Here is a 27997-nt window from a genome sequence, read left to right on the forward strand (position 1 = left end):
AGGGCATTTGCCTTGCATGCAGTTGATCCAGAACGAATGGTGGTTTGAATCCTGGCATCCCTTTGGTCCCCCATGCTTGCCAGGAGTGATTTCTGAGTGCAGAGCCAGGAGTAACCGGTGAGTGCTGCCGGGTGTGTCCCAAAAATCAAGAGACTTTAAACAGTCCAAGACCACAAGTGATCAATCAGAATGAACTCTGCTGGGGGAAAGTATCAGTCACAGAGATCCAAGAAGAAAGATGGTACTTGAACTTCCTCAGTCTATCTCATAGCTATAATTGCCTACTATGAATTATTCCTAGGGAGTGTATTAGTAGTCTAATAATACACTTCATAAGTTTTCCTTGTATTCTTACCAAACAAATTGATTTTATTCAGAGGCTAAAGAGAACAGGGTGCCTAAAGTGGGGGAAAGTAAAGTTCATTCACTTAAAGACTACAGACTGCACTCTCAGAGCATAGATGAACTGACAAAAGTGAAGCAATTGTGCAGACATGAGAGTATTGAAGACATAGTTATTTTGGATGTGGGAAGTAAAGACGAGCTGATGAAAGACAGGCTCTGGCCTATCCAGCAGCTTATTTAACCAGCCGGGATCTAGTCAGATGGTAAGGGTGACAGCTAAGCATTGCCAAATCTTCATGCAATCTCTCCCAGAGGGAGAGTGCGGTCCTGGCTCAAGGATTCTGAAGCCCACCGAACAGTGTGCGTCTCTTACAGACCCCCTCCAGTTGACTAAGCCAGGCCCTGCTCTTCAGCACTTGTCTCCCTGGACAGTCCAGGACACAATTACCTTAGCAGTAGAAAAAAAGGGCTTTTTTTTTTTTTTTTTTTTTTTGTCTTGCAAGCTACCGACCCAGGCAGGACCAAAGGTGGTTCGAATCCCTGCATCCCATTAGGTCTCCAATGTCTGCCAGGAGTGATTTCTGAGCACAGAGCCAGGAGTAACCCCTAAGCACTGCCGGGTGATAAAAAAAAAAAAAAAATCCAACGAAGCCAAGAACAACAACAAATCCCTAGAAGGAACCCAGGGCCTCATGCACGCAACTGTCCAAACCCTGATCCACACCCCCAGCCCCCCAAAAGCTCAGGGGGCTGATTCCCAAGGACCTGTATTCGAATTGACCCATCATTATTAAAAGTCAACGCACACCCAAAGGCCAAAACCTCTGCTCGGTGGTGACCCCAAAAGCTGGAGGTACAAAACCCACGCAGGTGGATTGACAGGTTAAGTCAGCCCCAGCTCACTCACCTCGGCGGAGGCCACCCCGATTTTCTCGGACTCGTACATGAGGGACAAGGACCTGCTGGAGCTGGCGGCCGTGGCCTCGGCCCGTCGCATCACCTCCTGTCGCAGGGCCTGCTGCCGATCGGCGGGCGGGCGGGCCACCTCGTCCTCGCCATCGTCGTCGAACGGGTTGCAGCTGGAAGGGTAGGCCGACATGGGAGCAAGAGCAAGTGAAGAGGAAAAGGCGCACAGAAGGGCGGAAGTACCCACAGTTCCGAATTCGCTGACGCCGACGCGGGCTACTTCCGCCCGTACTTTCTGGCCACGCCCACCCAGGTCGGACCCATCATGCTCAGCGGCGCGGGGGGGAAGAAATAACCTCTCACTTCGCAAGGCTTTGGCTTGAGAGCGAGAGCGAGGCTCGTCTCCCCCCTACTTCCGCGATGGGAGCCGCTCCCTTCCCTGGACACGCCCCCATGACGTAAGATCACGTGACGGGGAAAAAAGCCGGAGGCGGCCGCGCCTGCGCAGTGTGCGCCGGCGGCGGCGGCGGTGGCGGCGGCGGCGCCCCCCGGCTGCGCGCGCGATGATGGCTGCAGCCGCGGCCCAGGGAGCTGCTGGCAGCGGCGGCGGTTCTGGTTCTGCGTCCCGGGGTTTTTATTTCAACACGGTCCTGTCGCTGGCCCGTTCCCTGGCGGTGCAGAGACCCGCGGCTCTGGAAAAGGTAGCGGCGGCCTTGCGGGGCCTGGGGATCACGACCTGGGGGGGCAAGGTGGGGACCCCCCTGGAGTCAGTCGCCCGGGACCTGCCAGGTTGGCAGGAGCTGGGCGTTTGGCTTGGGGTCTCGAGGGCGAGGTGGCCGGACCCCCAAAGGGCTGGCTCCTCGGGGAGGCCAGGCCGGGCTGCTGGAGTGTCTGCAATGGGCACCTTGTGACATCATTGGGGTCGGGGGTGACAGGAGCAGCGTCGTCCCCATTTTGGCTCTGGGTCTGCCACTGTGACCTTGGGGGGGGAAGCATTTATTTATTTATTATGTTTTGAATCTCGGGGTCCAAGGAATGGGATATATATATCTATATAATTTTTTTTATTTATTTGGTTTTGGGGTCACACCCAGCAGCGCTCAGGGGTTCCTCCTGGCTCTGCACTCAGAAATCACTCCTGGCAGGCTCGGGGAGGGGGACCTTAATAAGGGTTGCCGGGATATTCGAACCATCGTCCTTCTGCATGCAAGGCAAACGCCCTACCTTCAAGCTATCTCTCCGGCCCTTACATATCTTCATTTAAACACCTTGATTACAAACACGATTGTAGTTGGGTTTCAGTCATGTAAAGAACACCCCCCTTCACCGGTGCAACATTCCCATCACCAAGGTCCCAGATCTCCCTCCTCCCCACCCAATCCCGCCTGTACTCTATTTTCTACTTCATTCATTCGCATCGTTAGGATAGTTGTCAATGTAGTTATTTCTCTAATTGTTATTTTTATTTACTTATTTTGGTTTTTGGGTCACACCCAGCAGCGCTCAGGGGGTCCTCCTGGCTCTGCACTCAGAAATCACTACTGGCAGGCTCTAGGGACCATAATATGGGATGCTGGGATATTCAAACCATCGTCCTTCTGCATGCAAGGCAAATGCTCTACCTCCCATGCTATCTCTCCGGCCCCTGGGAGAGATATTTTTTTTCTGGGACACATTGCAGACCAGTTGAGCACCTAGGGGATTGATGGATGAGGTGGGGGGGGGGGGCGTTGGACCCTTGAAATGACTGTGTGTGTGTATAAGTGTTCAGAAAATGCATGTATATGGATAGAAAGAGAACCTGGATGTATGTGTGTTAAGTATATGTCCTAAGGTGAGTTTTGCATTTATAATATTTGCATTTTGTATGTGTATGTATTGAAGGGATCATGGATGAGTCTGTGTGTGAAAGGACCATATGTAGGACGGACCTCTGTGTGTGTAGGTGTGTGTAGAAGGGGAGTGGACTGTCAGCGGCTAGATTGCTTCAGAGAAATCCTCCTACAAGAGGAACTGCTTTCTTGGGTTTAAAGGTGAAAGGCAGCTCAGGTGGGTGTGCAAGCGAAAAAGAGCTAAATTTGGCCCCATCGCTGCTGCTTATTGTGCGTTGTCTGGGACAAGGAACTTGGGGTTCTGGCTCCTCATCTGAGAAATGAGGTAGTATTTTAGACGTGAGGTGTTCAGGGGGTGCCCAAGGAGAGGAGTCGATGACAGCTCTTTACCCTGCATCTGAGCGATGCCTCCCACGATAGGTGTGAACTCTGAGGGTGCGTGGACTTATTTTTCCATAGTTACTACTTTTCTTTTTCGTTTGTTTTTGGGTCACACCTGCCTGCGCTCAGGAGTTACTCCTGTCTGCGCTCAGAAATCGCTTCTGGCAGGCATGGGAGACCATAAGGGATGCCAGGGATCGAACCACTGTTTGTCCTGGATTGGCTGCGTGCAAGGCAAATGCCCCATTGCTCTACTATCTCTCTGCCCCCCCTTCTTATTTGTATAGGGGCCCTAGTCCAGAGGTACTGGACCCCAGGATTGCTGGAGATGGCAGGGCCCAGGGCCACACCTGCTGGTTCTTGATCACTACATTTATACCTGGCAGTGCTGGGGCAGCAGGAGTGGGGAGAGAATGGAACTCAGCGCTTCACTTTGCTAAACATATGTTCTGCCCCCCCAAGATGCTTTCTTTATCTTAAAAGGCCCTTTTAGGTACTTTGGTAGAGTGTTTTTGTACATGGCTTTTTGTAGGTTCTCACACTTTTATTAGTTACTTGCAGGACAGGCGATGTGAACCTGATTTTCAACTGAAAGAGTACAATAAAGTGAAAAGAATCTGAGCTGTAAAAATGCGCTGCCTGAATTTAAATCCTGTATCACTTGTCAATGTTAATAGGAGTCTAGGCAGGTCAGTTCTCCAACTTGATCCTCTGCTTTGTCCTGCAAATACAAGGTCAATGCTCACAGGAGTATTGGAAAGATGGAAAAAAAAAAAATGAGGGGCCAGAGCAGTGGTGTAGGCAGTAGGGCGTTTGCCTTGCAAGCATTAACCTAGGACAGACTGCGATTCTATCCTCCGGCGTCCCATATGGTCCCCCAAGCCAGGAGCGATTTATGAGCGCATAGCCAGGAGTAACCCCTGAGCTGAGTCACCGGCTGTGGCCCAAAAACCAAAAAAAAGGGCCCGGAGTGATAGCACAGCAGCGTTTGCCTTGCAAGCAGCCGATCCAGGACCAAAGGTGGTTGGTTCAAATCCCGGTGTCCCATGTGGTTCCCTGTGCCTGCCTGGAGCTAAGCTATTTCTGAGCAGACAGCCAGGAGTAACCTCTGAGCACTGCCGGGTGTGGCCCAAAAACCAAAAAAAAAAAAAAAAAAAAAAGATACAGAGAAAGACAGGCACAGGACCTAATGAAATAACTGTTAACACTAAATGAGCATGACTGATGATGGTTCACAGGGCTGGTTTATGAAATCAAATTCATACCATTTAGGCACATTATCTTCTTAGTGGGGAGCCATAAAAAGCAAACCAGGAGTTTGATGGTTGGACTGAGGAAAGAAGAGAATACTGGGAATTACATGATGTTAAGAAGATGGTCCTGGGCCCAGGGAGATAGCACAGCGGTGTTTGCCTTGCAAGCAGCCGATCCAGGACCAAAGGTGGTTGGTTCGAATCCCGGTGTCCCATATGGTCCCCCATGCCTGCCAGGAGCTATTTCTGAGCAGACAGCCAGGAGTCACCCCTGAGCAATGCCGGGTGTGGCCCAAAAACCAAAAAAAAAAAAAAAAAAAAAAAAAAGAAATTCTTTTCTTAAAACCACAAAAAAAAAAAAAAATTTTAAATTTAGTTTAGGGTTGGGGCCGGGCGGTGGCGCTGGAGGTAAGGTGCCTGCCTTACCTGTGCTAGCCTAGGAGACGGACCGCGGTTCGATCCCCCGGCGTCCCATATGGTCCCCCAAGCCAGGAGCGACTTCTGAGCGCATAGCCAGGAGTAACCCCTGAGCGTTACCGGGTGTGGCCCAAAAACCAAAAAAAAAAAAAAAAAAAAAAAATTTAGTTTAGGGGCCGGAGAGATAGCATGGAGGTAAGGCGTTTGCCTTTCATGCAGAAGGTCATCGGTTCGAATCCCGGCGTCCCATATGGTCCTCCGTGCCTGCCGGGAGCAATTTCTGAGCATGGAGCCAGGAGTGGCCCCTGAGCACTGCCAGGTGTGACCCAAAAAAAAACCACAAAAAAAAAAAAATAGATGGTCCTGTATTTTTTTTTTTGGGGGGGGTGTCACACTTGGTGGCGCTCAGGGGTTACTTCCTGGCTCTGCGCTCAGAGATCGCTCCTGGCAGGCACGGGGAACCATATAGGATGCCAGAATTTAAACCTTGTCCTTCCTGGGTCAGCTGTGTGTGAGGCAAACTCCCTACTGCTGTGCTATCTCTCTGGCTCCTGACCTGCATTTCTTTTTTTTATTGTTGTTTTTGTTTTGGGGCCATACCCGTTGATGCTTAGGGGTCACTCCTGGCTCTGCGCTCAGAAATAGCTCCTGGCTTGGGGGGACCATATGAGACACGGGGGGATGGAACCGAGGTCCGTCCTAGGCTAGTGATTGCAAGGCTTACCTTACCTCTAGCGCCACTGCTCTGCCCCTGGTCCTGCATTTCTCACAGGGATCACACCATTTCCTAATTGGTAACTAAAAAAATGCACTTGCAATTGAATAATCCTCTCAGCCTTCTTTAGTAAGCACAAGAACATTTTGTAATTGTTACCTTGTTAGATTTTGTAACATACAAGTAGCTCATATTAAATGCTTCAGTTGTCAAGGTTACAGTGTATTTACAGCTAATTAACATAGTCTTTTTTTTTTTTTTTTTTTTTTTTTGCTTTTTGGGCCACACCCGGCGGTGTTCAGGGGTTACTCCTGGCTGTCTGCTCAGAAATAGCTCCTGGCAGGCACGGGGGACCATATGGGACACCGGGATTCGAACCAACCACCTTTGGTCCTGGATCGGCTGCTTGCAAGGCAAACACTGCTGTGCTATCTCTCCGGGTCCCCAACATAGTCTTTTTGATTGGTGTTGTCCTAATAGTAAATTTTACATCTGGAGGTATTTTGGTCTTTTAGAAGATGCACCTATTATTTTAGAAAAGAGTTAGCAGAGCAAGTCCCAGGCTCTTGTCTTCTAGGGGGCTCGATAGGCTGGTCCTTGACTGACATCTGGGACTTATGCATTTGCACTGTTTCCTTAATTCCCTAATGGGGTTGATTCACCGTTTTGATGATTGTTGGCAGCCATTGCCTGTGTGACCAACTCCCAATTAAAAACCTGGAGTGCTGTGCCTCTAAGGTTCACCCACTGCACATTTGTTATTACATTGCTGTAGAGGATGAAGTGTGTGCTTATGTGTCCCTTGTAAGAGGACAAAAGAAAGCTTGAACTCCTCTGGGTTCCACCCTTGTCTTTTCTCTGCTGATACCTTTTTACTGTAGTGGTGAAAACCAGAGTGTGGTGTTTCGCTTTGTTTTGTTTTGTTTTGTTTTGGGACCAGACCTGGTGGTGCTCAGGGATATTCCTGACTGCACTCAGGAATTACTGCTGGCAGTGCTCAGGGAATCATAGGGATTCTGGTATCAAACCCGGATCTGCTGTGTGCAAGGTAAAGTGCCCTACCCACTGGACTATGCTCTGGTCCTGAGGAGGTAACTTTTTTCTGAACCTCAGATATGACACTTCAGCTGGTCTTTGGTAATTCAGGCAGCCCTGAATACCTTGGGCACGTTGAGAACTTTACCTATCTATGTTCTTCTACAGACCATTACTTAATCCACTCTTTTTTTTTTTTTTTTTGGTTTTTGGGTCACACCCGGTGACGCTCAGGGGTTACTCCTGGCAATGCACTCAGAAGTCGCTCCTGGCTTGGGGGAACCATATGGGACGCCGGGGATCGAACCGCGGTCCGTCCTAGCTTGGAAGTGATGATGATAACCTTTTCTTCTTTTCTTTCTTTTTTTTTTGTGGGGGACCATACTTAGTGGTGCTCAGGGCTTCTACCTGGCTCTTTACTCAGGGATTACTCATACTGGACTCAGGGACTCAGGGGGCTGTAAAGGTCCCAGGGATTGAACCTGGGTTGACCACATTCAAGGCAAGCATCCTATATGTTCTGCTATCTCTCTGATTCCATTGTTATATTATTAAGACATTTTATTTTATTTTTATTTTGGGGCTGGGTTTGGGTCACACTCACTGCGCTCAGGCGTTACTCCTGGCTCTACACTCAGAAATTGCTCCTGGCAGGCTCGGGGGACCATATGGGATGCTGGGATTCGAACCACCGTCCTTCTGCCGCAAGGCAAATGCCTTACCTTTATGTTATCTCTCTGTCCCTATTGACATTTTAATCAGTTGTTTTTATTGAGGTATCATATTACTATCACTTTTATACTTGCAATGTTATTAAACACTCTCACTCACCAGAGAGTCAGAGGGCTGGGCTGGGCTGGAGAGATAGTCCAGTTGGTAAAGTGCTTGCCTTGGATGCCAACCAGCCCAGGTTCGATCCCCAATATCCCATATGGTCCCCTGAGCACTCCTGAGCACTAGCAGGAATGGTACCTGAGAACAGAGCCAAGAGCACAGGAGCATTGCCAGGTGACCGACAAACACAAACAAACAAACAAATGAACAAGCATAATAGAAAAAGAGTAATTCACGGGCAGAGCAAAGGGCATTTCAGATAGAGAAGCCTGAAAGCACTAGTTGGACAATGAAGAGCAGAAGATAGCAGGGATAGTCAGAAAAATAGATATCTGAAGAAAGAGGTGGAGATAAGGCTGAGAGGAAAGAAGGTGACTCGTGTGTGTCCCAGATGCAGAGTTTAGAATGACCTAGAAGAGTCCTTGAATGTTTCATGGCCTGAGATCTAACTGTTAGGATGGTTATTTCAGCTGCATTGTTTACATCGGCGCCTTCAGGGAGTCTCAAAATTGATCTTTCCTAGCCATTTGCTGCCCCAAAGAGCACAGAGTTCTATTTCTGACTCCTGGCTGCACCTGTTCTCCTGTTTGTAACCAGTGGAAATGCAGTTTTCTCTGATCCCTCCCTGTAGCCCCAGGTCCCACAGCAACTATTCTGATCATTGCTTTAATTGCTTTACCTTGCATTTCATTTTCTTGATTACTTATTTCTAAATTTTTTTTTTTAGTTGCTTCTCATGTATATTGGCATTTTGGAAAACATCTTGGCTTTTTTTTTTTTTTTGGAATAAACCTTGACTCAGCAATGCTCAGGGCTTATTTCTGGATGCTCAGAGTTTTTTTTTTTCTGGATGCTCTGTGCTCAGGGAACATCACCCTGACAGGGTTCAGGAATCAAACCTGATGGGGTACCAAGGTTAAAAAACCTAGGGTGACTGGGTACAAAGCCAGCACCTTCCTTGCTGCTGTACAATTTTCTTTTTTCTTTTTTTTATTTGAACTTTATTGATTGATTGATTGATTGGTTTTGGGCCACACTCAGCAGTGCTCAGAGGTTACTCCTGGCTCTGTGCTCAAAAATCGCCCCTGGCAGGCTTTGGGACCACATGGGATGCTGGGAATCGACTGAGTCAGTCCTGGGTCGGCCACATGCAAGGCAAATGCCCTACCACTGTGCTATCTCTCAGGCCCCAGCTTCACTATTTTTTGGCCCCTGTGTTTCTTTTATTTTCTCAGACTATTTTGATATTTTCTTTCTTTTTTATTTTATTTTCTTTTTTTTTGGGGGGGGCACACCTAGTGGCACTCGATTTATTCCTGACTCTGCGCTCAGAAACTGCTCCTGGCAGGCTCAGGGGACCGTATGGGTTAACTTCTTACAAGGCAAACGCCCTACCCACACCAACCCCATTTTTGTATTTTCTTTAAAATATTGTAACATAAGGGGCCGGAGAGATAGTACAGCAGTAGGACATTTACCTTGCACAAACCAACTCATGTTCGATCCCTGGCATCCTGAGCCTGCCAGGAGTGATTTCTGAACTCAAGCCTGGAGTAACCCCCTGAGCGCCTCCCGGTGTGGCCCAGAAACCAAAACCAAAACCAAACCAAAAAATTGCACACTTAGTTGTAGTTTTTAACGGGATGTGACACACAGACTTGGTGTGTGGTGTCCCAGAGAGTGAATATTCTTGTGCTGTAAAGGATCACAAATGACAGTAACGTCAGGATCACAGTTGGTGTGTGGGGTTTTTCTGAGTGAAGATTGAATTCAAAATTTTTTGTTTGAGGATCACACCCAGCTGTGCTCAGGGTTTATCCCTAGCTCTGTGCTAAGGGATCACTTCTGACCACGCTTGGTGGACTATAATATTATAGTGCTGGGGATTGACCCAGTTTGGCAGGGCTCAGGGAACCATATGGGGTGCAGGTATCAACTCCATAATCAAGGCAAATGCCTAACTTGCTGTACTGTCAAGGCAAATGCCTAACTTGCTGTACTGTCTCTCCAGCCCCTGAGGATTGAATTCATTGAATCATGAATGGTTGTACATGTTCTGTGCTTGGGATGAGGGACACACAGTACCAGGAATGGGACATTTCTCCCCCCCACACCCATGGCTATCAATGCATGCCCTTGGGCCCTTTTATTTGTTTGCTACACCTAGTGGTGCTCAGGAATCACTCCTGGTGGTGCTTGGGGCACCACATAGAATGCTGGGGATTAAACCTGGGTTGGCCTCGTGCAAGGCAAGAGCCCTTCCTGCTGTCCTAATGCTCCAGTTCCCTCTAGACTTTTGAGCTATCTCCTCTGGCCCTGTACAGCAGTTTTTTGTTTTGTTTGGGTTTGGGCTTGTACAGGGCTTACTTCTGGCTCTGGAGGATTTAACAGACTTGTCTAGACTGGGTGCTGGGGATTGAAACCAGGTTGGCCGAGTGCAAGGTAAGTCCCAGTTTCTAGTTCCAATTTTAAAACTTTGTGAGGACAGGTCTAAAGTAACTTACTTCAGTAGGAAGATGGCCCAAAGAACTGGAGTACATGCATAGGACTTTGGGTTTGATCTTGGACTTCACGTGGATCCTTAGCACCAATGGGTATAGCCTTGGTGGTCCCAGCACATGCTATGTAAGCCCCCCCCCCTTCCCAATAAAATAAGTAACTAAACAGATTGGGGAATAGCACAGTAGTAGAACACTTGTCTTATGTATGTGAGGCTCTGCTTCAACCACTGGCACAGGTGAAAAATAAAACATACATCCTGAACTTTTTATCTCAGTAATAGTTCAGTTCTACCATCTAAGGTGTGGTTTTTCTGTGGACTCTGCTGAATGTTTTGAGTGTTTCCTGGCTAGGAACCTAGGGAACCATTTATTTCAAGAATTCACTGTTTGTTCTTTGTTGTTTGTCCAGCATTTGGATACCACCCCTTACTGGTATGTCTTAGTGTTCTTCAAAGGCTTGAGGAACTTTAATATAGATTTTGTTTCTCTCTCTCTTATTTTTATTTATTTATTTATTTTTGGTTTTTCAGTCACACCCGGCGACGCTCAGGGGTTACTTTTACTGGCTCTGAGCTCAGAAATCGCTCCTGGCAGGCTCAGGGGACTAACCCTATGGGATGCCAGGATTCGAACACTGTTGATCCTGAGTTGGCCTCCTGCAAGGCAAATGCCCTACCACTGTGCTGTGCTGTTCTATTTCTCCAGTCCATTAATGTAGATTTCGTTTGTTTTTTTTTTTTTTTTTTTTTTGGTTTGTTTCTGGGACACACCCGGCAGCCCTCAGGGGTTACTCGTGGCTCTGCGCTCAGAAATTGCTCCTGGCATGGGTCCGAGAGATAGCATGGAGGTAGGGCACTTGCCTTGTATGTAGAAGGATGGTGGTTCGAATTCTGGCATTCCATAACGTCCCCCAAACCTGCCAGGAGCAGTTTCTGAGCATAGAAATCTCTCCTGGCAGGCTCAGGGGACCATATGGGATGCCAGGGATTGAACCCTGTCTCCCAGGTCTGCTGCATGCAAGGCAAATGCCCTACCCACTGTCTCTCCAACCCTAGTAATTCTACATTTGAAGAGACAGATTTGAGAAAGATGTCTTATTAATACTGGCATAATTGGTTTTTATTTTTTTTTTTTTAGGGAATGGTTTAGGATACACCAGGCAGTGCTTAAGGGCTAGACCTGGCTGGCTCTGTGCTAGTGGTACTCAGAAAACATCTAATGGAGCCCTCCTTGGTCAATTATATGCATGAAAGGCAAAATACCTTCCTCTCTGATCTGTATTTCTTTGTTGTTTTGGACCACATCTGGTGGTGCTTGGTTTTCTCTTGTCTCTTCACTCAGGAATTACTCCTGGTGGGCTCAAAAGACCACTTGGGATGCTGGGGATTGAACCTGTGTCTGCTATGTGTAAGGCAAATACCCTATCTGCTGTACTATAGTTCTGGCTCCAATACTGGCATACTTTTAACACACAAACAGGCATCTGTATGCTTCTGTACATATCACCCTTTGTGTTTTGCCCACCTTTCCCAGAAATAGACACACAAAGCATTCAATTTTTGCCCCTACTTTTGGTGTGCTTAGTTAAGTAGCAGCAGAACTGGAATAAAAAAAAATCAGAGCCTCTTATGACTCAGCACAGCTTTTTTGATGGTTGGGCTATTACCATTTGAATTCGTGTGCCAAAAATCGGAGATGTGGGTTTGTATGTGTCATCTCAGGCACAAGAGCAGTGCTTACAAATGGTGACTCATCCCATTTCCTATGAAGGCTTGTGCAGTGCTGCCTGTGCGGCACGAAGCAGAAAACTCTGCCAACGCACAGCTTGTATATGACCAAAGAACACCACGGAAGAAATCCCCATCTAGGGCATCGTGTAGGAGCAGGTGCTGTTTGTTCCACCTTCTTCTCCAGCTCCATGCGTACTGTCATAGTCGCTTTTGTTCACCATTTAACTCTGAGCCACTCGGAAAATATCTTCCTACATTCATTATGCTCAGAGAGGGCGACTTACTTGAGTGACAAATAAAACCCTTTCATAATCATTAAAGCTTATTTATCTCTGTTTCTCAGGGAATTTTGTTTTCTTCCCAGAGGTTTCAAATAACAAAAGTTACACTCTTGGGAAAAAAAAATCCATCGACTATTTAGTTAGTAATGCTTTATTTTGACCTAAATGCCATACCTACATCCACTGTTATGGTTGAGTCTCATCTGTTATTTTCTCGTTAGTCATACAGGCTTGGGAGAGCATTATATTTGCTCCTGAGTTTGCTGGCTCCTTACTTTGGTCATCTGAATTCACGTTAATGGGGGCTGGGAATACAGCTCCGGTGGCAGAACCTGGGTCTGCCAGGTAGAGATCTGGTAGAGACGGCTCCTTTGCATGAAGGAGTCCTGGGTTTGAGTCTCCACCACTGCTTTGCCATTGAACACCCCCAGGTGTAGAGCTCCTCCATAGCAGAAAGTGGTAGAATCCATATCACCCAGAAATGAGGTCCTAGGTACACTTGTCTTTTTGTTGTCGTCGTTGTTGTTGATTTTTGGGTCACACCTGGCAGTGCTCAGGGGTTACTCCTGGCTCTATGCTCAGAAATTGCTCCTGGCAGGCTCGGGGGACCATATGGGATGCCAGGGTTTAAACCACTGTCCTTCTGCATGCAAGGCAAATGCCTTACCTCCATGCTATCTCTCCGGCCCCTCACTTGTGTTCTTGTACTCTGGGACCTCACTTACTGGGTGTGGTCCTATCCAGATAGTAACAACACTTCACCTGGTATCACTCTCTTTTTTTTGTTTTTTGTTTTTTGGGCCACACCCGGCGGTGCTCAGGGGTTACTCCTGGCTGTCTGCTCAGAAATAGCTCCTGGCAGGCATGGGGGACCATATGGGACACCGGGATTCGAACCAACCACCTTTGGTCCTGGGTCGGCTGTTTGCAAGGCAAACGCCGCTGTGCTATCTCTCTGGGCCCTGGTATCACTCTCTTAATAACTTTGGGTTAAAGTACTGTTGAGAGGATTATCAAAGTCTGTCTGAGTGGATTACCATTTTGCTTCCCAGTGGTCCTAGACTCATTAGCCACCTTCTTGTAATATATAGAGTCCCTTCCCTTTCTGTAATTAAAAGCACTCCTGATCATCTCTCAGAGTTTGTTAATGACAGTTTCTGTAAAATAAATCCCCACAGTTTGTGAGATCATCCCACATGCTGTGTTTCTACCCCCCAAGGGACGGATCTGATGCAGGTAACCATGAAGGATTAATAAACCAACTAGTGAGGAGAGAGTCATGGAGTCAGTGGATTCACCCTTGTGGTGTCTTTCTGAGTGTGCCGAGCCAAACCAATACCAATTCATCAGGGAGGGGAAGGTCAGGGGATCCAGGTGGGCTTTTGCATATCAAAGGGGGAGACATTTAAAGGAAAGGGGAAGCTGAGGGAACGCTTTTGTTTTGGTTTAATAGCTGGGTGCCATCTTACATGTTTAGAAGCTCTATCTCAACAAAATACTTGTTGTAAAATCCTGGAAAACTTATTTTAAATTTTTATTTTAAAACTATTTTAATTTTGTTGATTTTATGTTTTCTTTGTAGGCTGGGAAGAAAAGTAAAAATATGCCTTTCCCTCCCTCCCCTCCTTCCCTCCTTCCCTCCCTTCCTCCCTTCCTCCCTTCCTCCCTTCCTCCCTTCCTCCCTTCCTCCCTTCCTCCCTTCCTTCCTCCCTTCCTCCCTCCCTTCCTCCCTTCCTCCCTCCCTCCCTCCCTCCCTCCCTCTCTCCCTCCCTCCCTCTCTTCCTTCCTTCCTTCCTTCCTTCCTTCCTTCCTTCCTTCCTTCCTTCCTTCCTTCCTTCCTCCCTTCCTTCCTTCCTCCCTTCCTCCCTCCCTCTCTCCCTCTCTCCCTCTCTTCCTTCCTTCCTTCCTTCCTTCCTTCCTTCCTTCCTTCCTTCCTTCCTTCCTTCCTTCCTTCCTTCCTTCCTTCCTTCCTTCCTTCCTTCCTTCCTCCCTTCCTCCCTCCCTCTCTCCCTCTCTTCCTCCCTCCCTCCCTCTCTCCCTCCCTCCCTCCATTTCTCTCTCCCTTTCTCACTTCCTTCCCCCCTCCCTCTCTCCCTCCCACCCCCCACCTGGGGACCATTTGGGAGACTGGGAGTGGAACATGGGTTGGTCCCATGCAAGGCAATTGCCTTATCCACTGTACTCTTTCTTCTGTCTCTAAGAAATACTTTCTGTCCAATCATCTTCTTTAGCCTGTGTCTATAGCCCAGAGTTAAATCATTAGAACAGCCAAACTGTTAGGCTCAAATTGGGCTCATCTTTGGGCCCCCAAAAAGTGTTATTTTCATTCTTAAAATTAGAGGCAGGGGTGGGGCAGAGAGTTAGTACAGCAGGTAGGGACTTTGATTTTCATGCAGTCAATCCCGGTTCAATCCCTAATACCTGTATAGTCCCCCAAGTCCACCTGGAGTGATACCTGAACATAAAATCAGTGTCCCAAAATAAAACACAGAATTAGAGGTCAGGAGATAGTATAGCAATGTTTTATTTGTTTTATTTTTTGCTTTTTGGACCAAACCTGTTGATGCTCGGGGTTACTCCTGACTATGTGCTCAGAAATCACTCCTGGCTTGGGGGACCATATAGGATGCTGGGGGATCGAACCGAGGTCCTTCCTAGGTTAACACATGCAAAACAGATGCCCTACCGGTTGTGCCACCGCTCTGCCCCAAGTTTTATTTATTGAGGTTTTTGTTTTGTTTTTGGATCACACCTGGCAGCACTCAGGGCTTACTCCTGGCTCTGTGCTCAGAAATTGCTCCTGGCAAGCTTAGGGAAGCAGATGAGATGCTAGGGATCCAACATGGGTCTGTCCTGGGCTGGCAGCATGCAAGACAAATGCCCTACTGCTGTGTTATCACCCTGGCCTCAGCAATAAGTTTTTGGATTACACCTGGCTGTGCTAGGGCTTATTCCTACTTGCTAGGGATCTTCAGGGTTCACTCCTGGTGGAGTCAGAGGATAATAAGGGATGCTAGGATTAAACCTGAGTCAACTATATGCAAGGTTGCCTGATTCACTGCACTCTCTCCTGCCCATTTATGATAGTTTCTTCATCTGTATTTTTTGTTTTTGTTTTTGGGCCACACCCAGCGGTGCTCAGTTACTCCTGGCTGTCTGCTCAGAAATAGCTCCTGGCAGGCACGGGGGACCATATGGGACACTGGGATTCAAACCAACCACCTTAGGTCCTAGATCGGCTGCTTGCAAGGCAAAGACCGCTGTGCTATCTCTCCGGGACCCCTTTTGTTTCGTTTTTTAAATTTTATTTACTGATTGATTGGTTTTTGGGCCACACCCAGCAGCACTCTGGGGTTACTCCTGGGTCTCAGGCCCCTTTTGTTGTTTTTTGGGCCACACCCGGCGATGCTCAGGGGTTACTCCTGGCTGTCTGTTCAGAAATAGCTTCTGGCAGGCATGGGGGACCATATGGGACACCGGGATTCGAACCAACCACTTTTGGTCCTGGATCGGCTTCTTGCAAGGCAAACGTGGCTGTGCTATCTCTCCGGGCCCTTTGTTTTGTTTTTGGCAAAACAAAACCCTGCACTGCTCAGGACTTTTTCATGGCTCCATTCTCAGGAGTCACTCCTGGTTGGTCTTGAACCTGAACCCAGGTTGACCACACCCATTGTGCTATTCCTTTGGCCCTGTTTCTTCACCTGTAGAGTGGTAATGATTTATAACTATTATAATACATTGTTGTGAGGATTAGATAATGCAGAATAGTACTTGGCATAAATGTGCTGTGTCCAAACACTACTGTCTATAATTCTGAAGGCTGCTGTCCATAAAACTGTTTCTTTTACTTGGTTTATGATGACTTCTATAGGATTGGGGAGTCATATTTCCTGATGTTTTACTCACAGGAGTTTAAATTCCTGAGGACAGGGCCAGAGCGGTGGCACAAGTGGTAAGGCATCTGTGATGCGAGCGCTAGCCTAGGATGGACCGCAGTAGATCCCCCGGCGTTCCATATGGTCCTCCAAGCCAGGAGCGATTTCTGAGCACATAGCCAAGAGTAACCCCTGAGCGTCACTGGGTGTGACCACCAACACCCCCCAGAATAAAATTCCTGAGGACATTTATGTCAAAGCCTGACTCCTATGCTCAAAATAATTTAAAACCCTATGCCAGGGGCTGGAGTGGTAGCACAGCGGTTGGACATTTGCTTTGCATGTGGCCAGCCTGGTACAGACCTCGATTTGATTCCCTAGCATCTCATATGGTCTTCCCAGCATTCCAGGAGCGATTTCTGAGCACAGAGAAAGGAATAAATCCTGAGCATCACCAGGTGTGACCCCAAAAACCCAACCAACCAATCAATAAACTGCTTTAAAAAATAATTATCCTGAGGCCTGAGCAGTGGTGCAAAGCCGTAGGCGTCTGCCTTGTGCGCTAGCTAGCGTAGGATGGACTTCAGTTCAATCCCCTGGTGTCCCATATGGTTCCCCAAGCCAGGAGCGATTTTTTTGTATTTGTTTTTGGGCCACACCCAGTGACTCTCAGATTACTCCTGGCTATATGCTCAGCAATTGCTCCTGGCTTGGGGGACCATATGAGATGCTGGGGGGATCAAACTTATTGCTTGCGCCACAGCTCCAGCCCCAGGAGGGATTTCTGAGCTCTTATCCAGGAGTAATCCCTGAGCATCACTGGGTGTGGTCTAGAAACCAAAAAAAAAAATTCTATGACAGATTTTGGCTGTGCATTCAGGGATTACTCTTGTGGGGAGTGATCAGAGGACCATATGGGGTGCTGGGATCGAGTCTGGGTTGGCTGTGTTCCAAGTCAACATCCTAAGCACACTTATCTGTTGTCTTGGCCGGGCGGTGGCGCTAGAGGTAAGGTGCCTGCCTTGCCTGCGCTAGCCTTGGATGAACTGCGGTTCGATCCCCCGGCGTCCTATATGGTCCCTCAAGCCAGGAGCTACTTCTGAGCGCATAGCCAGGAGTAACCCCTGAGTGTCACCGGGTGTGGCCCAAAAACCAAAAACCAAAAAAAAGCAAAACGAAAGTACCTGTCATTTTAATGGGGCCGGAGAGATAGCACAGCAGTAAGGTGTTTGCCTTGCATGCAGATGGACAGTGGTTCAAATCCTGGCATCCCATATGGTCCCCTGAGCCTGCCAGGAGCGATTTCTGAACATAGAGCCAGGAGTAACTCCTGAGCACTGCCAGGTATGCCCCCCCAAAAAGGATAATATCAATCTGTTGTCTCTTCTCTCCTGATCCCTCCTCCTTCATCCACCTCTGCCTCCTACTCTTCCTCATCCACTGTACTGTAACATTTTTGCCCTCTTCTGTCATTTTATTGAATTTGTAACTCAAACTGAACTGCATGACTTGTGAGAAAGTGATTATATTATATATAACTCACTCACTCATGCAACAAATACTTATTTATCCCAGTTGCATAGCAGCACTTTTCCCAGTCACAATCGTATGACAGGCATTATTACAACATGGTAAAGGAAGCTTGGGGTCTAGTGGTTTTTGTCTTATTTTGCTCTAATTTTGGGAACTCCTGGCAATGCGCAGCAGTAATCTGGTACCAGAGATGAATGGTTTGTCTACCAAGTAACTTCAACATAAGATGTGAAGGCAATTATTTCAGCTTTTGAGAGGTATGAAGGGAGCGAATATATCCCATATGGTGTATGGAAAATTTTTGAGAGATAGGAGATAACTGATGGGTCTTAGAGGGAGGATAGAATCTTATCTCCATCCCTCTTTCCTTTGGCACTGTTGTAGTTTGACCTGGGGGTCATATAGGTATGGCTGTGGTGCTTGCTGGGGGGTTATCACACACATTTTGTCATGGAGCACACACACGTTCTGATTGTAGTACTGGGAGTTGCAATGGTACACACACATGTTTGCTGGGGTCACTTCTGACTTGTGCTTATACACTCACACACACATATTTTTTTTTGTGGGGGCCACACTCGACAGTGTTCATTGTTACTTCTGGCTCTGTGCTCAAAATTACACCTTGGGACCAGAGCAGTAGCACAGTGGTAGGGCGTTTGCCTTGCACATGGATGACCCAGGACAGACCTGGGTTCAATCCCTGGCATCCCATATGGTCCCCCTAGCCTGCCAGGAGCGATATCTGAGTACAAAGCCAGGAGTAGTTCCTGAGTGTCGCCAGGTGTGATCCAAACCCCCTCCAAATATATATGTACATATATATGTATATGTATATGTGTATATATATATATATATCACTTCTGGTAGGCACAGGGACCATACAGGATGCCAGGAATTGAACCAAGGTCTGCCCTGGATTGACCTCATGCAAGACAAGTGCCCTACTACTGTGCTATTGTTCCTGCCCTTGGCCCTCCACTCCATTCTTATGTCTTCAAATGCAGAAGTAAGCATGTAAATAAGCAAACAGACCTAGAAAAGCAAAATTGTGGTTAAAGCTGATGCGCCTTTGAAGAATAAAGTATTTTGTACTAAACTGTTTTGCTTCAGTTTCTATGCTCTGATGATTCAGGCTTTTATTATGCTCGGAATTCTTCATCATTTTCCTTCACTCCCCTTATGCCTGTAAATTTCTGCCAGTTTTTCCTCATATTCCCAGATTTCCATCAGTTTCCCTTACATTATCTTTACCTTTAATCTGACTGACTCTAAGGTAAACATTCCTTCAACAGCTCCTGTATGGAATGTTTTTAGAACTCAGATCATTCTGGTTGTATCTTAGTTCATTTTTAGTGGCACAGAGGCAATTGCAGTTCTTTTGCTCACTTCCCCATGTCACCCAGCAGGTCCTGTCAAGGTTTTCTCCAGATTATTTCCTGAGCTGGTCACCTTCTGTCTACTTTTTCTAGTTACTGCTTTACTGGTGTGATTGCTGCGAAGGTGTCCTGATCCATCTCTTCTGCCTTCATTTTTATTCTTCAGTATTATTATTATTATTATTATTATTATTATTATTATTATTTTTAGTTTTTGGGTTACACCCGGCAGCGCTCAGGGGTTACTCCTGGCTCTATGCTTAGAAATTGCTCCTGGCAGGCTTGGGGGACCTTATGGGATGCCGGGATTTGAACCACCGTCCTTCTGCATGCAAGACGAAAGCTCTACCTCCATGCTATCTCTTCGGCTCCAACAAATCATTTTTTATTCAGGATTTCTCCATAAGGCAGATGTGCTTCACAAGAAAAATACGAGCCAGAGCGATAACATGATAGAGCGTTTGCCTTGCATGCTGCCAACCCAGGATGGATCCTAGTTTGATTCCTGGCATCCTATATGGTCCTCTGAACCTTCCAGGAGCAACTTCTGAGCGCAGAGCCAGGAGTAACCCCTTATTGTCACTGGGTGTGAACCCCCCCAAATATATGATTACTCACTGAACTCAGTAGTGATGATGGTGGAGATCCAGTTCAATTCTCATACATGCCAAGTCACATCCATGTCTACTACTGATGAACTTGGAAGGTGTGTTGATGTTGTTTTAATTAATTAATTAATTAATTTTTGGTCTCACATTTTAGGTTCAAAAGTTGCTTTGTATGTGCCCAGTAGATTTCCATGGGATCTTCCAATTAGATGAAAGACGGAGAGATGCAGTGATTGCATTGGGCATTTTTCTCATTGAATCTGATCTTCAGGTAAGATTTTACTAAATTAAAAGTGTTTCTTCGGGGCCGGGCGGTGGCGCTGGAGCTAAGGTGCCTGCCTTGCCTGCGCACGGACCGCGGTTCGATCCCCCGGCGTCCCATATGGTCCCCCAAGAAGCCAGGAGCAACTTCTGAGCGCATAGCCAGGAGTAACCCCTGAGCGTCACAGGGTGTGGCCCAAAAACAAAAAAAAAAAAAAAAAAAAAAAAAAAAGAAAAAAGTGTTTCTTCATTGTAAAATAAACTCATCGTAGTTTAAATTTGTATCTGCTGAGGCCAGAGCGATAGCACAGCGGTAAGGCATTTGCCTTGCATGTGGCCAACACAGGTCAGACCCTGGTTCAAATCCCGGCATCCCATATAGTTCCTTGAGCCTTCCAGGAGGACTTCTGAGTGCATAGCCAGGAGTAACCCCTGAGTGTCACTGGGTGTGGCCCAAAAAACAAAACAAAACAAAGATCTTTGCATAGTAATTGTAAGCCCTTTATTTAAAAATATGGAATGTTTCATGAATTTGCATGTCATCCTTGCACAGGGGCCATGCTAATCTTCTCTATCATTCCAGTTTTAGTATATGTACAGCCAAAGCAAGCACAATTGTAAGTCCTTTGAAGTAGACTTGTATTTATTCTCAAGTAAAATGTTCATTGGTCATACTCAGCAATTTTTGTTTCAAAAAGAAAGACGGTATTTTGTTAATTTTTGGGCCATACCCAGAAGTGTTCAGGAGCTACTCCTGGCTTGATCTTGGGGGACCTTGGAGTATCAGGAATTGAACCTGGGTGCCCAACATATAACTAACACAAATGCTCCTGTCTATTGAGCTATTTCTTTATCCTAAATGAACAGTATTTTCTGAATATTTTCTATATAATATCTTTTTTTGAGTATGTGGTTCATGTAGAAACTGGAGAGCAGGTATAACAGGTAGCGCACTTGCCTGTCATGTGCCAAGTTTGACCTTTGGCACCCCATACAGTCCTCTAAGCCCACCGGAAGTTATCCCTGAGCTCCGAGTTATCCCTGAATACCACTGGGATGGCTAAACAAAAACCAGACTAAAACAACAATGTGCAAGATAAAGATTTGCTTTTTTTTTTTTTTTTTTTTGGCTTTTGGGTCACACCCGTTTGATGCTCAGGGGTTACTCCTGGCTATGTGCTCAGAAATCACCCCTGGGTTGGGGGGATCATATGGGACGCCGGGGGATGGATCGAACCGTGGTCCGTTCCTTGGCTAGCGCTTGCAAGGCAGACACCTTACCTCTAGCGCCACCTTTCCGGCCCCAAAGATTTGCTTTTTGAATACTATACTATGTTTTATTTATTTGGTTTGTTAGTGGTTTTATTTCTTGGCTTTGTTTTTGGATGCTGGGGATTAAACTTGAGTCAGCAATGTATAAGGCAGATGCCCTATGCTCTGGTCCAAATGTTAAATGTTTTTCAAATCTTACCAAGCTAATTGAAGTGAATGATTGATTATTTATTTTTGCTTTTGCTTTTTTTATGTTTGTTTGTTTGTTTTGGTTTTGGGTCACACCCGGCAGCGCTCAGGGGTTACTCCTGGCTCTATGCTCAGAAATCGCTCCTGGCAGGCTTGGGGGACCATATGGGATGCCAGGATTCGAACTACTGTCCTCCTGCATCTAAAACAAATGCCTTACCACTGTGCTATCTCTCCAGCCGATGATTTTGCTTTTTTTTTTTTTTTTTTTTTTTGGTTTTTCAGGCCACACCTGTTTGATGCTCAGGGGTTACTCCTGGCAAAGCACTCAGAAATTGTCCCTGACTTGGGGGGACCATATGGAACGCCGAGGGATAGAACTGTGGTCCTGATCCTTGGCTAGTGCTTGCAAGGCAGACACCTTACCTCTAGTGCCACCTCGCTGTCCTCTGATTTTGCTTTTGAGCCTTATCTGGTGATACACAGGACTTACTCCTGGTTTCATACACAGGGATCAGTCCTGATGTTGCTTGGGGAACAATATGTGGCATTGGGCATTAAAACCAGATTGGCGGGCCCGGAGAGATAGCACAGCGGTGTTTGCCTTGCAAGCAGCCGATCCAGAACCTAAGGTGGTTGGTTCGAATCCCGGTGTCCCATATGGTCCCCCGTGCCTGCCAGGAGCGATTTCTGAGCAGACAGCCAGGAATAACCCCTGAGCAATGCCGGGTGTGGCCCAAAAACCAAAAAAAAAAAATAAAACCAGATTGGCGGGGGGCCGGAGAGATTGCATGGAGGTAAGGCATTTTCCTTTCATGCAGGAGGTCATCGGTTCGAATCCCGCCGCCCCATATGGTCCCCCGTGCCTGCCAGGAGCAATTTCTGAGCCTGGAGCCAGGAATAACCCCTGAGCACTGCCGGGTGTGACCCAAAAACCACAAAAAAAAAACAAAAAAAACCAGATTGACAACATGTAAGATCCTACTCACTATAATATCTCTCTGGTTTTGATCATTGGATATAGATTTGTGTGTGTGTGTGTGAGTGTGTGTGTGTGTGTGTGTGTGTTTGAGTCACACCTGGCAGCGCTCAGGGGTTATTCCTGGCAGGCTCAGACCATATGGGATGCTGGGATTCTAACCACCATCCTTCTGCATGAAAGGCAAACACCTTACCTCCATGCTATCTCTCCGGCCCCTGTTAGAGTGTTAGTGTTAGGGGCTGGAGAGATAGCACAGCAGTGGGCATTTGCCTTGCACGCAGCAGATCAGGATGGACAGTGGTTTGAATCCCAGCATCCCATATGGTCCTCCGTGCCTGCCAGGAGCAATTTCTGAGCGCAGAGCCAGGAGTAACACCTGAATGCTGCCAGTGGTGACCCCAAAAATAAAATAAAACAAAACAAAACAAAAATTTGGGGCCGGAGAGATAGCACAGTGGCATTTGCCTTGCAAGCAGCTGATCCAGGACCTAAGGTGGTTGGTTCGAATCCCCGAGTCCCATATGGTCCCTCGTGCCTGCCAGGAGCTTTCTCTGAGCAGATGACCAGGAGTAACCCCTGAGCACCGCTGGTGGGGCCCAAAAACCAAAAAACCAAACGAAACGAAACAAAATGTTAGTGTGAAGAAAGGATGTGAATGTTCTTCTTTGAGATGATTAGGATGTGGATATGATTTGTTCTGGACTTAACATATGTTAAGGTTTTCCATCACATATCTTATTAAATGCTAATTTTTTTTTCCAGCACAAAGATTCTGTGGTTCCTTACCTTCTTCGACTTCTTAAAGGTCTTCCAAAAGTGTATTGGGTAGAAGAAAGCACAGCTAGGAAAGGCAGAGGTAATGTTTTAAGTAATGTTTTTTATAAATATAAGGAAAAGTGTGTATATTTTATGTATGTGAAAAATGAGTATTTGTACTCTCACATCCATAAGGTTGCTTCTAGTGGTTCCTCTCCTGACAATAGGACAACTCCCTGGCTGAGGCAACATGATGTGCCGTAACTCACTGTCATCCAGAGATCTTGGGTTAGAGTGAACAAAAGCCAGAGCAAACCCCCTTTCATTATACTCTGAGAATAAAAACTCAGACCTTTAGAAACTGTTCTCTGATGTCTCATTGGCCAGAATTGGGTCACCTGCCTATTTTCTTTTTTTGTTTTTTTTTTGTTTTTTTTTTTTGGGGGGGGGAGCACACCTGGTGATACTCAGGGTTTACTCCTGGCTATGTGCTCAGAAATCGCTCCTGCCTCGGAGGACCATATGTGACTCCAGGGGTTCAAACTGTGGTCTGTCCTAGGTCAGCGCATTGCAAGGCAGATGTCCTACTGCTTGTGCCACTGCTCTGGCCCCTCACCAGCCCATTTTCAAAACAGTTACTCTATTAGCCCTAGGGTAGAATTAATAGATCACTCCTCAAGTGTGAAGTCAGTTTTCCACTCAAAAAGGAAGGAGGAGATGGATGTTTAGGCTTGAGTAGAAATATATTTACATGTAACTTGCTGCTACTAAGTTATAGTTAAACTTTGTCCCTTTAGAAATGTAGTAAATTCATTTATATTTCTTTTGACCTTGTATTTTATTTTATTTTATTTTTTTTTGGTTTTTGGGTCTCACCCGGCAGTTGCTCAGGAGTTACTCCTGGCTCCATGCTCAGAAGTTGCTCTTAGCAAGCACGGGGGACCATATGGGACGCCGGGATTCAAACCGATGACCTTCTGCATGAGAGGCAAATGCCTTACCTCCATGCTATCTCTCCGGCCCCAACCTTGTATTTTATTTTGATCTTTTAGAGGGAATGTTATGATTTTCTCCCTCCTTTCCTTCACCGTCCTCTTGTCCTCCTCTCATTCATTCTTTCTGGACTTCCAAAATAGTTTTGCTGGTCCATTATGTGCCAAATGTGATGCAACACATATAATATTGATAAACTGATTCCCCACACTCAAAGTCATCTTGGCATTTTATGTTTCAAGATCCATTAACTTGCTTTGTAATCATCTTTGAGACATGAGGCCACTGGAGATAAAGCAGGGGTGTGATCTTGCAGATCAGGTCCTTGTTCATTTTGTTGACAGCACTGTTCTACTGTGTTAGATGGGCTCTGACTTCTAAAGATGGGTTTTACTATTCTCATGGACATCTATCGATTGTCTTTGGATTTTCATACTTTCTGGTATTTTATGTTTAAAACAGATGTACAACAAATCATACCGGTATCTTAGAACTTAAAAAACTGCATATCAAATATATAAAAACACTACAGGAATGTCAACCATCTTTGTCCATATAATTTGAGAAATAGACAGTAGATATTTATATACTATTACCCTCATGTGTGTACCGTATTTTCCGGCATATGAGATGACCGGGCATATAAGATGACCCCCTAATTTTAGACTTCTTCTCTGACTCTGGCCAATCTGAGCAGGCTTTTAACAGTGTAGATTCGGGTATAGAACATTGTCTAATTTGCATGCATCAAAAGCCTGCTTGGATTGGCTGAGTTAGAGAGGCGGTCGGAGCAGCCTTGCAGTGATTGGTGCAGGATCGAGTTGGAAAATTTGTTTTGTGACAGTATCCAGATGACTTTCATTTAGCGGCATATTGAAACGTTTTTTTGGATACACTCCCAATTTTCGGTTGACTTTTTTTCGTTTCAAAAGTCGTATCATGGGGCCGGGCGGTGGCGCTGGAGGTAAGGTGCCTGCCTTGCCTGCGCTAGCCTAGGATGGACCGCGGTTCGATCCCCCGGCGTCCCATATGGTCCCCCAAGAAGCCAGGAGCAACTTCTGAGCGCATAGCCAGCATAGCCAGGAGTAACCCCTGAGCGTCACAGGGTGTGGCCCAAAAACCAAAAAAAAAAAAAAAAAAAGTCGTATCATATGCCAGAAAATATGGTATGTAGGCTTTTTTAAGTTTAAACATCATCATTAATAGTGTTTCAAGCATACAGTGAATATAGACGCACACTCAACACCAGAGTGAGTGTCCTTTCATCAAAATTTCCAGATTCTTTTATTACCCCAATCTCACTGCCTTGACAAATTCAGTTTAGCAGACTGACTCTTAGTTATAATTGGCCATTTTAAATTTCCTCACTTTGTTTCTTTATTTTTTATTTATTTTTTCTGGTTTTTGGGCCACACCCAGTGACACTCAGGGGTTACTCCTGACTATACGCTCATAAATCGCTCCTGGCTTGGGGGACCACATGGGACGCTGGGGGATCAAACTGTGGTCTGTCCTAGGCTAGTGCTGGCAAGGCTTACCTCTAGCGCCACCACGCCAGCACCCCCCCTTTTTTTTTTAATAAGATCTGTTTGCAAGGGGCCCGTGTGTTAGCACAGCAGTAGGGCCTTTGCCTTGTATGCAGCTGACCCGGGACGGACCCGGGTTCAATCCCCAGCATCCTGTATGGTCCACCGAGCCTGACAGGACCAATTTTTGAGTACAGAGCCAGGAGTAACCCCTGAGCATCACTGGGTGTGGACCAAACAAACAAACAAAATATCTGCATGCAAAGTTTTTAATTCAGCTTTGAGATATGCCCCCAGTTCATTATTCTGCTGAGGACATATCTGCGGTTCAGTTATGTCAGGGCTGAAAAACTAAGAAGTACCTCTTAGAGTAACTCTTTGGAAATATGGGATGCTGGAATCGAACCTGAGTTCGTCCCAGGTTGGTCTTGTGCAGGGCAAAGCCTTACCTCTATGCTATCACTCCAGCCCCAAGGACAGCTAGTATTTTAAATAGGATCCTGTCAAGCCACATAAAAGAGAGAACATTTTGTATTGGGTGGCCTATGGTGTGGTCAAGTGCCTCATTTGTGATTATCCAGTTTGTGTTTATATGTCTTCTAGGTGCCCTCCCAGTTGCAGAAAGTTTTAGTTTCTGCTTGGTAACTTTGCTGTCTGATGTGGCTTACAGGGACCCTTCTCTTAGGGATGAGGTAAGTGATTCATGAATTTTTGTGTTTGTGGTGCCAGGGATGAGGCCAGATCTCTGCCATTGAGCTATATCTTTGACCCCAAATGTGTAGTGAACTGGTTCGTATCTCTCAGAGTCCCAAAGTGATGAAATGAGGACCGAGCACGTGGCCCAGTGATAAGAGTACATATCTTGTCTGTGAAGTTTGATCCCTCCCACTGCCAAAAAATAAAAAGAAAAAAAGAAAAGAAAAATAGAAGTGATTGGACTGGTTATTGCTTTATTTACTTTAATTTCCAGCAGGCCTAATAAATGATTAGCATTGCTTACTGTGCTTTTCAGGTAACCATCCTCTTGAGACCTAACTCAACCAGTTTTTGATACTCTTGGGAGGCAATCAGCAAAAGGCTGAAGCAGTTACTTTTTCTGATTCAACATTGGGGATTTAAGCTGTTCATTGGGTAGTAGAAGCTCGTGTGTGTGTGTGTGTGTGTGTGTGTGTGTGTGTGTGTGTGTGTGTGTGTGTGTGTGTGTGTGTCTTCTCCTGGCACTATACTTGGAGATCACTCCCAGACTAGGCTTCCAACATATGGTGTTGCATATACATTAGCCATTTGAGCTACCTCCCTGGCTCCAAATGCCCAGATAATGTTTTCCATTTATTAGTTGGCAAATTTTGCTTAAATGTAGTTCATACTTGTTTTTTGAAACAGTGAATATAATGCCTAATGATGCTCAGGGTTACTCCTGGCTCTGTGCTCAGGTATCACTCCAGGTACTGCTCAGGGGACTATATGGAATTCCAGGACTGATCTTGAGTCGGCCCTACCCAATGATTCTGAGGGGTAACTCTTGTCTTTATACTCAGGAATCATTCCTGGTGGAACTCTGTGAATCATATGGGATGCTGGAGATCAAAATTAGGCCAGCCACATGCAACGCAAGAATCCTACTTGCTATACTATCTGGGCCCATTGATTTATTATTTTGAAAATGATTTATGTGTTGCCATCCTGAGGTCTTGATAAAAAGTGTCTAGGGCCAGAGTGGTAGCACAGTGGTAGGGCATTTGCCTCGTACATGGCTTACCCAGGACTGACCTGGGTTAGATCCCCGATGTCCCATATGGTTCCCCAAGTGAGGAACAATTTCTGAGCACACAGCCAGTAATAACCCCTGCGCCACAGGGTGTGGCGCAAAAACCAAAAAAAAAAAAAAAAACCAAAACACCAGAATTTAAAGCATGTGCTCCTGCCCTTTGAACTGGCCTTACATATTATTGTATAAAATATTATTATTATATTTTATAAAATTTATCAAGCTTAGGGCTGGAGTGGTAGCACAGCGTTAGGGCATTTGCCTTGCATGCAGCCAACCCAGGATGAACCTGGGTTCGATTCCCGGCATCCCATATGGTCCCTCAAGCCTGCTGGGGACAATTTCTGAGTGCAGAGCCAGGAGTAACCCCTGAGCACCACCAGGTGTGACCCCCAAAACACCCTTCCCCCAAATTTAGCAAGCTTGGGGTTGGAACGATAGCACAGTGGTAGGGCATTTGCCTTGCACGTGGCTGACCTGTGACGAACCCGGGTTTGATTCCTTGCATCCCTTGTGGTCCTCCAAATCTCCAGGAATAATACCTGAGCATTGCTGGATGTGACCCCCAAGCCAAAAAAATAAAATAAAATAAAAAATTAGCAAGCTCCTTATAGAGATGGAAAGG

General features: G+C 46.3%; 2 protein-coding genes and 1 non-coding gene across 4 annotated transcripts in view; 1 reads left to right on the top strand and 2 right to left on the bottom strand.

The window, feature by feature from the left end:
• SNAP29 (synaptosome associated protein 29) overlaps positions 1-1461 on the bottom strand; it is a 28178-nt gene extending 26717 nt beyond the window's left edge. The window contains exon 1 of the mRNA XM_049790730.1: positions 1253-1461. Coding sequence (XP_049646687.1) covers positions 1253-1444 — 192 coding nt within the window. The 5' untranslated portion in view covers positions 1445-1461. The remainder of the gene's footprint in view (positions 1-1252) is intronic.
• Positions 1462-1788: 327 nt separating this feature from the next.
• PI4KA (phosphatidylinositol 4-kinase alpha) overlaps positions 1789-27997 on the top strand; it is a 130809-nt gene continuing 104600 nt past the window's right edge. For both annotated transcript variants that reach the window (XM_049790638.1, XM_049790639.1), the window contains exons 1-4: positions 1789-1952; positions 19780-19896; positions 23092-23185; positions 26208-26296. In XM_049790638.1, the coding sequence (XP_049646595.1) occupies positions 1815-1952; positions 19780-19896; positions 23092-23185; positions 26208-26296 (438 nt within the window). In that variant the 5' untranslated portion in view covers positions 1789-1814. The remainder of the gene's footprint in view (positions 1953-19779; positions 19897-23091; positions 23186-26207; positions 26297-27997) is intronic.
• Positions 20395-20499, bottom strand: LOC125995397 (U6 spliceosomal RNA). The gene has a single exon (XR_007490933.1). It is a non-coding gene; the product is annotated as a U6 spliceosomal RNA (small nuclear RNA).

This window comes from Suncus etruscus, chromosome 17 (genome assembly GCF_024139225.1).
Source record: "Suncus etruscus isolate mSunEtr1 chromosome 17, mSunEtr1.pri.cur, whole genome shotgun sequence".
NCBI lineage: Eukaryota > Metazoa > Chordata > Mammalia > Eulipotyphla > Soricidae > Suncus > Suncus etruscus.